The sequence below is a fragment of the Rhea americana genome, unplaced genomic scaffold, assembly GCF_003343005.1.
Source record: "Rhea americana isolate MKP2758 unplaced genomic scaffold, rheAme1 scaffold_135, whole genome shotgun sequence".
NCBI lineage: Eukaryota > Metazoa > Chordata > Aves > Rheiformes > Rheidae > Rhea > Rhea americana.
Genome location: NW_028185428.1, coordinates 1,096,217 through 1,109,473, shown reverse-complemented (window position 1 = coordinate 1,109,473; position 13,257 = coordinate 1,096,217). Strand labels below are relative to the sequence as shown.

General features: G+C 52.8%; 1 protein-coding gene across 1 annotated transcript in view; it reads right to left on the bottom strand.

Annotated features, from left to right (window-relative positions):
- The window catches only part of STK10 (serine/threonine kinase 10), a 44,497-nt gene that overhangs the window by 20,385 nt on the left and 10,855 nt on the right, over positions 1-13,257 (bottom strand). Inside the window, exons 3-4 of the mRNA XM_085298126.1 lie at positions 3,293-3,341; positions 592-741 (exon numbers count right to left, since the gene is read on the bottom strand). Coding sequence (XP_085154252.1) covers positions 592-741; positions 3,293-3,341 — 199 coding nt within the window. The remainder of the gene's footprint in view (positions 1-591; positions 742-3,292; positions 3,342-13,257) is intronic.

The following is a 13,257-nucleotide window of genomic DNA, read 5'->3' as shown; positions in this document are numbered from 1 at the left end:
CCTCATTTTCAGGTTCCACTAGCTAAGGCAGGTTAGAGAAACCCATGGGGCAGCATGTTTCTGAGAGCTGACCAGAACCTCTTGGTTAGGACTCCTCACGCTGTCTCAGCAGGGATATTTTCACCCTTTCCAACTGTTTCTTTCCCTGTCTAGTCTTTCAGCCCCAAGGAGTTAACAGAAAACWTCCCTGCATTTCTACTTTCAGCAGATATTAAGAGAACTCCCCAAATAACACAGCACCATCACAGCTTCATGGTAAATTTCTGCCCAGGCTCATTGAGAAGTAGAGCTGCAGGCAAGAAACCTCCCCACAGCCCCACTCTCGTACACATGGCAGGAGGGAGAAACCATCCGTCAATCCCAAACTGCACTTGTGCCTAGCTAAGTACTAAAATACAGCTTCTGCAACAGCAGCACATAGCTGCCATCGGCTCAATATCATCGACGGCCAGTATTGCAATGAGCTCAGCCCTCTGCGCATGCAGCAGGCAGCAGACTCATTCCCACCTCCTCTCCACAGCRTGCGCACGTCGGACACCTGCAGCTCAGCAAGGAAAACATCCACTGACCTCCCTGTGCAGAGCRGCTTACCAAGCTTGATGTCACCATCCTGGGTGAGGAGCACATTGCCTGCCTTCAGGTCTCGGTGGATGATCTTTTTGCTGTGAAGGTAATGAAGGGCTTCCAACATCTGGCGGCAAATCACTTGAATCTGGGGTTCAGTCAGGCCTCGGTCCAACTCTGAGAGGAGAGAGCCATTCAACAAGACAGGGATTCGAGCTGCAGCTCCACCCGAGCAACAGCTGAGGCTTGGCAAAACCCAGCAGCCCATTCAATAATCACTGTCCATGTGTCACAGCAGTGGGAGACCAATGTAAATCAGGCTATTAAGGTAATTTATTTCCTGAGCCAGTGCTAGCAATGCAAACCCCTCATGTTCTGAGCAGGTAGTTTATAGCTCCCTCCCAGGGTGCACGAGTGAGCCATCTGGCCCAGGAACAGCTGATGAGGGGGGTGGGGRGGTGGGTCAGGAAACCTGTAACTGGATTTCTGACCCGAAAGCTTTCTGAGTGTTTGGGAAACTAGTCGCTGCTGGAGTCCTTACAGAGCAGCTTGGGGCTCATCTGGTGCGGGAGCCAGGAGGACCGGTGGTGCAGAGGGGAAGGAGCTGAGCGCAGCTGCCGGGAGCAGTTGGATCGAATGCAGGCAGGCACACTTCATAGCTCTGCATGCGACCTGGGATCCTGTCCTCCAGGAGAGGTCCCCCAGCTMTGGGAACACAGCCTATCGCTATGGTTGCAGCCAAGCCCTCTGTCAGAAGAGACAATCTACCTTCCAAAACGACAAGCAAGAAATGACTGCTAGTGTTATCCCCGTCTGCTGCTCTGAGCTAATTTCTCCTGCAGGACCAGTTGTCAGCAGACCCAGTTCATGCCTCATGTCTATCCCTATTTCTACAGTTTTCAAGGATATGCAAGAACTGAAGCTACCTCCTTACTGAGCTCTGCCAGGCCAACTTGCTCTCCCTGACTGCTCTCCAAGGCAGTGCCTCTGCAAACCATCAAACCTCCAGATGGTTAGCATCGTCCAAGCTTTATTGCCTCTATCCAAGCCACTTGCAGAGAGTGCCCTCCCCCCAGCTGAGCACACAGTAGATCATGCCTGAACCACTAGAATGAGCCTTATACAACTCCAACTGCCCGAATGCATCTATTGTACGGTTAAGATGGGGGCTGACTGATGGACCGCAACAAGTAGGACAGATGTTCTTTCAGAGCCAAGATCTTAATCACAGAATCAGAGATGCTGGGTCAGCTATTCTGTTCCTCCTCCTCTGCCACTTCTCCTCTTCCTCGCTGAGCTCTCATTTCTGCTGAATGCAAATGCTGATTCCATTTACTCTGCCTAGAGTGACTGGCAAAAGCAAGGCTTTTAACTGTGTGGCAGGTCACTAATTTTGTACAAAAGATTTCAAAGGCAAATGTCAGTTGTTGCTCCCTGTTCCATCGCCTCATCTCACGCATTCAGTAACTTTGAATTTAATAATGCTGGGACTGATATGTCAATGTGGACAGAGACCAGTTCTGAACTTGAACCCCCGACTTACACTGCCCCTCATTTGGAAGGTGATGGCACTACAGCCAGGCCACTCACTGACTGTTTTCTAAGCATCCCCCCAGCTCTCAAATCCCCCAGAAGCTGACTGCCAAGCAGACAAGGCATCCTAGGATGATTCAGAGCGGGTTTGGTGTTCCAAGAGACAGGGCACCACCATTTGGGTTATTAAGGGTGAAGCATCATTTCTTCAAGCAGTTCAGCAAAAGTACTTCTAGCTGCAGTGATTTGTATCCCACTGTAAAGTTCTCTGAACCTGTCTCCAATTAGGAGGATGGAACAAAGATGGCAAATTTGAGTTCAGCTTTACTTTTCTTCTTGGAAATTAAACGAAAGCAAAGCCTTCAGAAATATTTGAGAAACCAGAGAGAGCACAGCCCCCAATGGAAACATGACACTGTCCCAGGGCCTCCAGGCAAGCAGAAGTTTGAGTGCTATGTTCACCTGGGGGGGGGGGGGAAGGGGTGGCACCAGCCTCAGCACAGAGAGGCTGTCCCAGCAGCCAGGGCAGCTACCAGCCACTGGTGTGGTTTGGGAGAACATCCATATGCTCCCAGTCCCAGCAGCACTATATGGAAGGGAGGAGTTAAAATGGGAAGATTCCTGGAATTACTGCAAATTGCAGTTTATTCGGATACTTGTACTATTTCACCAGATGACTACCATACGGAGAAGTCAGCAAGAAGATCCTGAAAGGTTCGTCAAGGCAGATGCCCAGATTAAATATCTCATCCCCCGTTCCCCTTCCAGGAAGTGTGGGAACAGGATCCCAAGCTCCCTTGCCTCAGGCAGACAAGTATTTAAAGATACTTTTTCCCTTCAGTCAGACTCTCCCTTCTCCCCTTCCCTCTCCATGCCTTACGATCTGCTGATCCCGGCTGCATTTAAATCAGAAGAGGGCATCAAAGTAGGTAAAGAAACACCCCAGGATTGYCACACCTTGTGATTCAGGTAAGAAAATAGGCAAACTTATAGGAGAGAAACAGTGGCTGGAGAGGTTGCGTCGCACACATCTGCCAGGTTAAAGATGCACCTGAAAGCATGCCACAACCTGGAAAATACCTGGCAGGAATCCACCCCAAGCAAGGAGGAGCAYGCAGAGTGCAGGAGGGATGGCCAGSCTGGTGCCACCACCACCACCMTTGCTAAAGGACAGTACTGCGTGTGGGGCACTCACCCAGCATGGTGGCATCCACTGCTCCTCCTGGGCAAAACTCGATCATGATCTGGGGAAACAGAGAGAGGAATTGAAAAGTCAGGTCCACATGGCACTGTGTAAAGCCCACAGGGTAGGAAAGAGGCAATGAAAKCACTTGCTTTACTGCTTCATCGTGCAGCAAAGCTGCCCCTTGGCACCATTCAGTCCTCTACACCTTTCCTGCACCTGCCTGGGCAGGCTTTAGCACCACCAAAAGCCCATGCTCCACAAACCCACACGGTGACAGACCCTTCCCGCACAGAGACCCACAGAGGTCCCAGAGGTGCTCCCTGCTGAGTGCCRGGATGCAGAAAGGTGCCTGCTTGCACCATGGGGGAAACACCCCCACCACTGGCCATGCTGAGACATCCCAAGGAGCAAACCTGACCTTGCTTGCCCTACCTGGAAAACCAGCCGGAGCAGCCAGCTTCAGCTCTGTCTTCATGTTTGTTTACAACTTTTTCAATTGCATTTTGGAGCTAGGGCTGTTCCAGAGATACGGCCTTGCCAACAGGATGAGATAGCTGTCATAGCAGGGAGCTGACGTGGCGGGGAAAACTCAAGCAGGATTTTGTTTTGAAAATAAAAAATGGGGAGGGCTAGTTGGGCCTTTATTTCCCTCCCCTCCCCTCCCCTCTTCTTCTTTCATTGCTCAATAGTTCATTGCTGTCTTGATTTTGAGTGACTTAAGGGGAGAATATGTCAGTAAAGAGCTTAGGTGCATTTGCCAGATTKTTGCTGCTTCTGTCCCAGGAGCATGAGCAGAGCCCTGCCGATCTCTCCCGGTCCCCCGATGGGCACCCTTTCCCCTCTCTGGTGCTGCCAGAGGCATTCCCGTAGGTAGGGCTGCCCTGGCATCCAGYGGCTTTGAGTCCACCTGAATGGCATGATGTTCCTCGCCCTGTCCGAAATGTGTTCCAGCACAGCTCTCCTGTGTTACACRCACTGGCTGGGCCCTTCTCTGGCCACCAGGACCTTTCCAGAGAGAGCCAGCAGCCAGGTGGACACTACATGTCCATGCAAAACACTCCTTGAGCTGGCAGTCTAGTTTGCTGTCGCGTTAGGGCGTGCTGGCTTTTGCTCCCTGTTCAAGAGCAGAAGGCTCTTTGCAGGCTCAGACTCCAAGACTCAACTCCAGCGTGGTTCTGAGAGGGCTCCTGAGCCCACTGCAGGGTTAGGTATGGTGCTACCTTGCCTTTCAGGCAATGCCAAGAAGGCTAGAAGCAGCCTCGCGTTTAGTCGTTCAGAGAYGTGGTACGCTCAAGGCAGAGTTGTTCAGGGGGAGGTGAGAGAGGCTTGTCCATGCATGTGGGTCCCAGCCTGCTTATTCTCAGAATACATTTATAGACTTCCCAAGACTTCATATCCCCATTTCCTCTCCCCTCTGTCCAAATCCAGTGCCCCTCCGAGGGCAGCTCCCTCCTGACGCCCCGGCTCCTTACTTATGCTCAAGGCAGAAAAGGCTGCTCAGATAAGCAAATTAGGATTTCAAACAGTCAGAGGTTAAGAGAGAGCAGAGATACTTCGCAGGGTCATACCCTGACAACCCCCCTTTTTCCCCTTGTCAAAGTGATACAGGGCAACATACTGGAGGGGTGAAATGCCAGAGTTTACTTTGAGGACAGCGACTGAACAAACTGAAGATAATGTTTACTAGYGAGGCTCCCTAAGCCAAAATTGCCCTTCGAGTGGAGGTCACGTTATTCAATGCTGCTTTGTTCGAGCCTGGACTAGGAGCCGAGGGGAGAAGGTTCAAGTTCCCTCTTTCCCAGGGTCTAATCACGCGGCTCCAGGCAGGTCACATCCCGCCCCTTTGTCCTTCAGTTTCCACACGTGTACAAGGGAAACAATGTTTCCCGACCCGGACCACGGTGGAAGACAAAATTCCTTTGTGCTGGAGAAGTGGCAGCAGAACCAGGTACTCTCTGCTGGGATACAACGTGTCTCAAATCTCTCTGCGAGAATCGGCCCGAGTCCAAAAGTCAGAGGAAAGACAATGCTGAGAAGAGAAATCCAGACAGGTTGGGTAGCATTACACAGGCACAGTTGGAGGAAGCTGAGAAGAATAACCAGAGGCCAAGACTGGGGAAGAGTTTTAAGTAGGCTAGGGAATAGGCAGATAGGGAGAAGTAATTGGAAAGATGCTCAAAGAAATCGTAAACCAGGAGAACAATTCAGTGCTGACTCAGAGCTGAGCAGAAGTCTCGCAGGAAGGAAAGGAGTGGGACAGCAAAGCCCGCACAGCAATGGGTAATGTTGTTACCACACTTTTTCTTACTTGAGCTTATGCTTTGAACAAAAGCATCACCAGCTTTGCTAGAAAACAGAAATTGTTTCCTGCTGCCATTTCCCTAGACACAGGGATCACTACCACATCCCTTCTTCCTCATCACCATCCAAATGCAACTCTAAAAGGCTCTTTTCAACCAATTACTTTTGGGATGCTCCTCACCACGTTCATCAGAAGAGGCAGGCTACCTCCACCAGTGTAAACTTGGGATCCACAGAACATGCAGCAGTGAAGTGCCAGAAGCAAAACTCCCAAAACCCACACTCCAACCCCAACCTGCCACCACCAGGGGCAAAGATTTCCCTTGCTCCTGCAGGCTGATGGGCTCTGTAGGCATGGTCAACCTGGTAACAAGAAGGAAGATGGTACTCCAGACAGCAGTCCCATGATCATGCACATGAGATCCACCCTCTGCCAGACCATCCAATCCACCAGCAGGGCCTGATGAGCCGAGAGCAAATGCCTGCTTGTTGCAGCACCCAAGCCTGCAGCGCAGGGTCTATGCCAGCGACAGACAGGCAGTGCAGAGCTGATCCAGCACGTAGGCTGAGTATCAGCTCTTTGCCCCACTCTGTCTGGCATAAAGCCCACCAGTACAAATCAGCCTGTCTGATCACTGAACCACAGCCTTCCCCCCCCCCATTTCGTATGAGTGATCCTTTCTCACTCCTTCTGGAGCCAGGTGCCTCAGGGAGTTACTGCCCCAAATGCAGAAAGTCTSTCTCTCCAAGCAGCAGCCTCCTTGTGCTCAGCCACCCACACTCAGCTCTCAAACCTAAGCAATCTCAGGAGGCCCAAAGCCTCAAACAGCCCTGTCTGAATCAGCTGCTAACACAGCCTTTACATCCGGGGGACGGGTGTGCTTTTAGTAAAAATGCCCCAAAAGTAGCTTTATAGCTGAGCCACCATGCCTCTTTGTGTGTCCCAGCTGAATGAAGTCCTTCGGGATTTAATGCAGCTCCTCTTGGAGAGCCTCCATAGTCAGGAGCGTACTTTTAATTCTTTGGGGCACAGGCAGGACAGGCAGCCCAGTGACAAGGGACAAGGCAGCAAAGCCCTGCTGGCAGAGCATCTGCAGGTAGGGCCTAGTCCTTCCCGAGTAGGTGCTAAGCTGATGCCTCCCTGCTGAGGGCACACGTGTTATTCAGCCCTGCGAGCAGAGACGTGACAGCCAAAATTTGCCCTGGTCAGGGAGACTGAGCTTTTGCATGGGATGGGGAGGGGCCGAGCACAGTAAATCCTCCTCTGGATTGACATTTGATGCATTTCATCTCTGTTGACTTTCATGCTGCTCTGCAGTCTAGGAAGGAGAAAATTATGGAAATTAGCAGATCTAAAACAGCATGAACGTGTCTGTCTGCGTGTGCAGCAGGCTGCAAGCCAAGCACTGGGAATACGGAAAAATATGGAAAATTTAAAAATATGCATTTCCAAAAAGGGCAGAGATGCCAAAGAATAACTAAGGGTGTGGCTGGATGGTCTGAATGCACGAAAAACTCGTGGGCTCATTTCAGCCCAGAAATCCTGGTTTAAATAAATCCAATTGACAGTCCCATCATTAATATGATGGTGCTCAAGACACGGTCTCATTCAGCRCTGCTGGGGGATGCAAAGTGATGTCCACACACATAGACACATACACACACTGTTTCTCCCAGGAGCAGGGCCATCTTGAAGAACGTTTTACCATTAAACCAGGTAGGAATCTAGGCCTGACATCAGCAGCAAACACCCCCGTCCACGTGCAAGCACAGGAGTGGAGGGGAGGCAGGGGCAGGAAGGCTGCMGAGAGCGAAGGCTGGATGCCATGGAGACGCTCTGGTCGGGTTCAGAGGACGGCGGGTAACGATCCCTCGGTCACTGACACCCCCTGGGGCAGGCACCCTGGTGGTCTAGCTGAAAGGAGGAACAAGTTTAGAGGATCATAAAAAAGAGCTGTTGACAAGAGCCTGTGCATCTGGGCAGTGACTAYGCTTGTGATTTATTACAGGGCTCTGGGAACAGATTAACTCTTTGCTTAGGTTCTTTACGTACTTGCATGTATGAGGTGACAACACCTTTATTTACGCGTCTCCAGGCTATGGCTGGGTCCTTAACCAGTCTRTTGACCTCAGCCTCAGCACCCTGCTTTGCCTCTCAGCACTGTGCTAGGCAGATCTCTCCGCACATCCCTTCCTTTCCCATTGCTCAGGGCAACCCCTTGTCCCACCACACACACACGTAAGATGTATGGGCAGCARGGGGGGAAAGTCCTCTCTCGTGGCTGCCCTGAGCAATTTCCCTGCAATGTGCAAGATCCAGGGTCCAGGACTAGCGCCCGGGCTACAGCAGCACCGTCCCTTGGAGACCTCGACATAAGCAGGCCAGGTCCATTCTCAGCAAGCTCCTGCAGTCTCAACAGCAGAGACACGAGACCGTGAGGGACTCTGCACCCTCAGCTTRGCACCATGACTACCTACGTAGCCTGGGAGAGAACCAGCCCTTACACGTGTGGGGATGCTGACATCCCCGAAAGCGGCTCCTTTTCATGCTACACAGCACAGTCGGAGACGGGGCGAGCAACCCCCTCCACGCTGCCCGCCAGGGTCGCGCGTTCGGCAGAGCGGCAAGCCCTGCCTGCGAGCCAGCTGCCGGCTCGCTCGCTCGCTCGCGGCTTGGAACGGAGCTTTGGCAAACATCCTGTTTATAATGATTTCCTCCACGCAGCAAATCCAAGGACTTCCTTGCTGAAGCCTGCTTAGCCTATCTACTGGACTGACTTCCTGGAGAGGAAATTTAGTGACAACAGTAGCTCTGCCGTCTGCCTCCATGTCAAAAGCAGTCATAAATCCTGTGGATTATGCACTATTAGCATTTTTATTTTCAACTCCAGAGCCAGTTGCGTCCACACCTCACGGATGCATGCAAAGCTCTGCGCCAGCTACTGCCACCGCAGGGATGAGACAAACTGACGACCMCCTTTCAAACACGGCTCGAGTGCAGCAGATCGCAGCATTAGCACCAAAAGCGAGAAACCGGCCGCAAAGCACCGCAAGCACAGCCTCCAGGCGAACAGRGCTCCTGGTTAACGAACACTTCAGAAACAGAGCGAGAGTGCCTCCTCAGGCACCCTGGTCGCTCCCCAAATTYACTCCCGTTCAAATCCCGAGCAGTGGAAAGGTGACAGGTTGCAGCTGGTAATTTAGATGTGAGCAGGACTTTGCACTGGTTTAGTTTTCGGATGACAGGGATGCCCAAGGTGCACATGTGGGAACTGATCGCGGCACCCAGTCTATAGCTGAAAAAGAAAAGCTTTCTCTCTCCCTTTCAAACCTTCCCACCACAGTTTGAGAGCTGATATTTCAAGAAATGGGCCCTTTTCTCTTACAGCTTTGGTGAAAGAGCCTCACGGAAGATGGCACTCAAATAACCCTCTCTCCTTTCAAGAAACTTTTAAGGYCTGCTCTACACAGGCACATACAAGACTGCTGAACACATCAATAAAAGTTAAAGGACATTGCCAGTGACCTGGATTTTTCCCACAGCTCATCCTAATTTTGGCTCTTGGCACAGCAGGTCTTGGGAAGCGTTTTGTGGCCACAGTTGGAGAGACAGCGTGCAGAGCGACCTTCGGTGGACTTTCTGGACTACTACTCAAGCATTATGTGACTGCCTGCAATAAGAGGAAACAGGGTCCAATGATCCTGGCATTCCTCAGAAGATATATACATGTGCATGAAACCACTACGCTTTAAAATAAATAAATAAATAAATAAAAAGACAAGGGTCTTCAAGTTGTATCTGAGCAAGGGGGCACCACACATTATGAAAAAAGCATTATATGACATTATGGAAAAAAGCATTATATGACATTGCTGCTCCAAACAGCAGATCAGATGCCGGGCCCTCCAGCCCTCTCCTGGTGTAAGGTGGAGAAGGGATGCCTTCCCGGTCAAACCCCAAACCCAGATCTGATTAGAGCTCTATGCAATTTCTGAATCAGACCAAGAAGGAATGCCATCTCCTCTCAAGTTACTTAAGTTCTCTTAGGTAGGACTTTAAGAGCCTGCTCACTTCTCCCGTTCTGGGCAGAACTGGTTTTGTCTGGGGTGTGTTCAAACACCTAGAATTTTCTAAAACATTTAAATAATTAATTACGTACATCTATCTATCTATCCATATAAAGCTTATCTGGAAAGGTATTTTACCAAACACTGAACAGTTGCCTGGAGTGGAACAGCTGATGTCCCTGAACTTTTACTGAGATTTGTAATTAAAGTCCAATTTAAAAAAAGAGGACACACCCCCAGCACAGCTCTTTACTCATCCAATCGGCATTTCAGAGGGCAGAGGAGTATGAACCGCTCCCCCCGCAGCGGCGCTCCGGCCAAAGGCAAATCAGCTGGGAAAGCTGGGGGCAGCGCATCTCGGTGCCGGTGGTGGGCAGCCAAGCATTTCCCACGAGTGCGTTGGGCTGTGCACGGAGGCCAGCGGGCCCTTCCAGGGTGGAGGCGTGCTCGGCTGCGACTGCGTCGYGCTCGCTCCTGCCATACGGGCGCCTGCTGGCTCTTGCCGTGACGCTGCTTTAGCGCTGGGCGACACGGCCTTTGCAGCGGCGCGTCACGCMGCCCAACTTCTTTGGAGCCGCCACGGTGCTTCAGAGTGTTGATGCCGTTAGCACGGTTTGCACCATCCGGTAGGTGTGTGCAACTGAGCTGTAACACCAGGCCACCTCCCACTATACCATTTCCTACACATCAGTGCCACTGGGCATCCAAGTTTCCTGTGTCCCCAGGATCCGCCTCTCCGCAGATCCCCCTTGCCTGCCTAGCCCTGAACCTGCTTCACAACTGAAGCACTCCTGCAATTTCCCCTCCTGATCTGCAGCAAAGGGTTTTCTTTGTTTAACCCGAAGCCTTTTGCTCAGCTCTCTGCTGCAGGGAAAAAAATAACSTGCAGCATCCTGCTGCCCCACGTGGCCATGGAGGCAGGCTCGGAGGCCACATCAGCGCCTGGCGGCCACCCACACGCARCCACTTGCTACAGCAGGTTTGCTGCATTCACGGGGGCGCTTATGATATTGCACACAGTGGAAAGCACCCGCCGCATGCTGTGCCCCCTGGCCTGGCCTGTACTCACTTCTGCTGGTGTGGGGAACATGAGGAGATAAAGCACATGCAGTGAGATAGGCTGTGCCCACTGCTGTTGGGGGGCGAGCTGCAGRGCCACCACGTGTGATGGAGGGTGAGGGAGGCAAGCCAGGGACGCACCTGATGCTTCCAGCGAGTACGGAGGAAATACCRGCCAACAGCAGTGACCCTTTCTGTGCTTCGCTTACTGATGCAGCTGCTAAAGCAAAGAGCTTCTCTGGTCCCCTTCCTGGCAGCAATTACACCCTTTCGATCTCTGCTTTCTGCAGGACATGCTGCCAAGCCAGCGCAAAACTTCCAAGGGAGGCTGCCACAGGAGCAGCTACCTGGTCCGTGGACCAAGATAAACTGCAAGGCCCTGGTGGTACAAAAGGCTGTGACAGCTTCCCAGTGCCAGCATCCCTGCTCCCGATGATGAGTGCTCAGCCCCCCACCCCCACCCTCAGCTCGTCCCCTGCACCCTGCACATTCGMCAAAGCTAATGCTCTTTCCTTGCACTACTCCGAGGAGCAGGAGCCAGGACTGTGCTGGCTGGTCATGCTTCCGTCCCTGAGCACACCAGAGCTTTCCTGGGCACAGCAGATGCAGGCAACATCGCATCAGCCCATCAYGGCCACAGGTTGGAGGATCGGCATTTGCACTCTTCTGCCCAGGCTAAGATCACCCGCACAGACAGCTAATGCCAGTTGGCTCAGCACAGTGACTTCTGCTGGCCCACGCTGCAGGTGAGCGAGCTGCTGCATCACGAGCCCACTGGAGGTTCCTCATACCAACAGCAAGCCACAGCCAAGCCTCGAGCACGCCTGCCATCGCGCTTTCACTCCCTCCTCGTTCAYGGGCCAGCTGTTGCTGGAGGTGGCCACGGCCAGCAGGAGCAGGGTGGCTGGTCACCAGCTGCCCTGCACACACCTCCGGGGAGGAGAGGGACGTGGGAAAGTGCTGGGGGCCAGATGGGCACATGTTAGTAATGCTCRTGCTGCCAGGCAGATCTCAGCAAGAGCGGAGGTTTCCTGGCACCTCACACCCACTTACAGGAAAAGCAGAAGCAGTAACAGCAAATGGCAACTGGTCCTGTGATTCAGAGACAGCGCTGTGAAGGAGGAGGGGAGGGCAGGCCAGGCTGGAAGGAATCCTTCACACTCAGCAAAAACGCAACAAAGGGAGATGCACACAAACCAAAGGGGGGAAAAAAAGAGAGAGAGAGAGACTAAGGGGGGTGGGGGCCCAGGCTGCCCTCGAGCTCTCCTGGTGCTGCACAGGCAGCAGACGAGCTGCCTTAGGCAGAGGAAGAGAGGAGCTTGGAACAGGTAATAGTGACCCCCACTAACAGCCCCCCAAAGCGCAGAGGTTCCCTGCGATCCGGCAGCGATACGTGTTGAACACCCTCATCCCCTTCAACTCCTAGAGAGACTCCTCCTGCAAGAAGGGTGAAACCCGCTCGTCCCTCCTGTGCATTCGGGTGACCGACCCCACTGCCTAGAGCTACCCCACGTGCTCGTGCTGGAGGCACTGGGGTGACACTGCTGCTGGCCGGGCCTCTGCCCCAAGACCAAAGAGCAATGCATGGGAGTGAGGGAGCCCCGTGCACACTGCCATAGCTCTGGACCCCTGTTTTGCTTATAATGGAGACTTAAATTTCCCAGTCATGTTCCAGGTCTATCTGTCATTGGAGGTGGGAGAAGGAAAGGGAAAGAAACCCCACTACCCCGACTTTTACAAAGCTGCTTTTCAGGCTCTGAGAGAGGGGGCCCCACGTTTGCTGTAAGGGGATTGCCCAAAGAGAGAAGTCTGCATCCTCCTCCTACYGCAGCGAAACTGACGGCTGGAGGGCTAGAAATACAGCACAAGAAATGCTCCTAAGCGGCATCGGGGGGCAGGTTTAGCTCAGCTGGTTAGAACATGGTGCTGCTAATGCCAGGGTTGCAGGTTCAATCCCTGYACGGGCTATGCTGAGGGTTGGGCTAGATGATCTCCAGAGGTCCCTTCCAACCTTACCATTCTATGATTCTGTGATCACCTCAGGCAAAAACCACAAGTCATGTACCACTGCCTGAATTTCWACAGGCTGCTGCATTGGGTAACACCCGCTGCCTCCACAGCTGCTCTGGTCTCCCACGCCCAGCAGCGCCTTCCCATTCTCCCCACCAAACCCAGTTCCCCTGAGCCCTTGTGCTGCTGCCTGCGGAGAGGGACAGACATGCAGATGCACGTCAGGTCAGTCCCTTCTGCAGAGTCCCCAGCCCTGCTTGAAGGGGAGCGAGCTCATCTTGCTGCACTCACAGCTGCCGAGAGGCCAAGGGCAAAGACTTCAGCTGCAAAGCCTGGTGCCATGCTTCCGCCCTTAGAAAGGGAGCTGCAGCCTTTGGCCCTCTCCTCCTCCCCCTCTTCTCAAGCTCTGCAGAGTAAACACTTTGGAGCTGGCTCCTCGGGCACCAGCCGCATGCAAGACCTCATCCTCTCCTGCGGCAGCGTGCGAGGCAGGAGGAATATGCCTCTGGAACAGTATCCCCCTGTGCAAACCATCC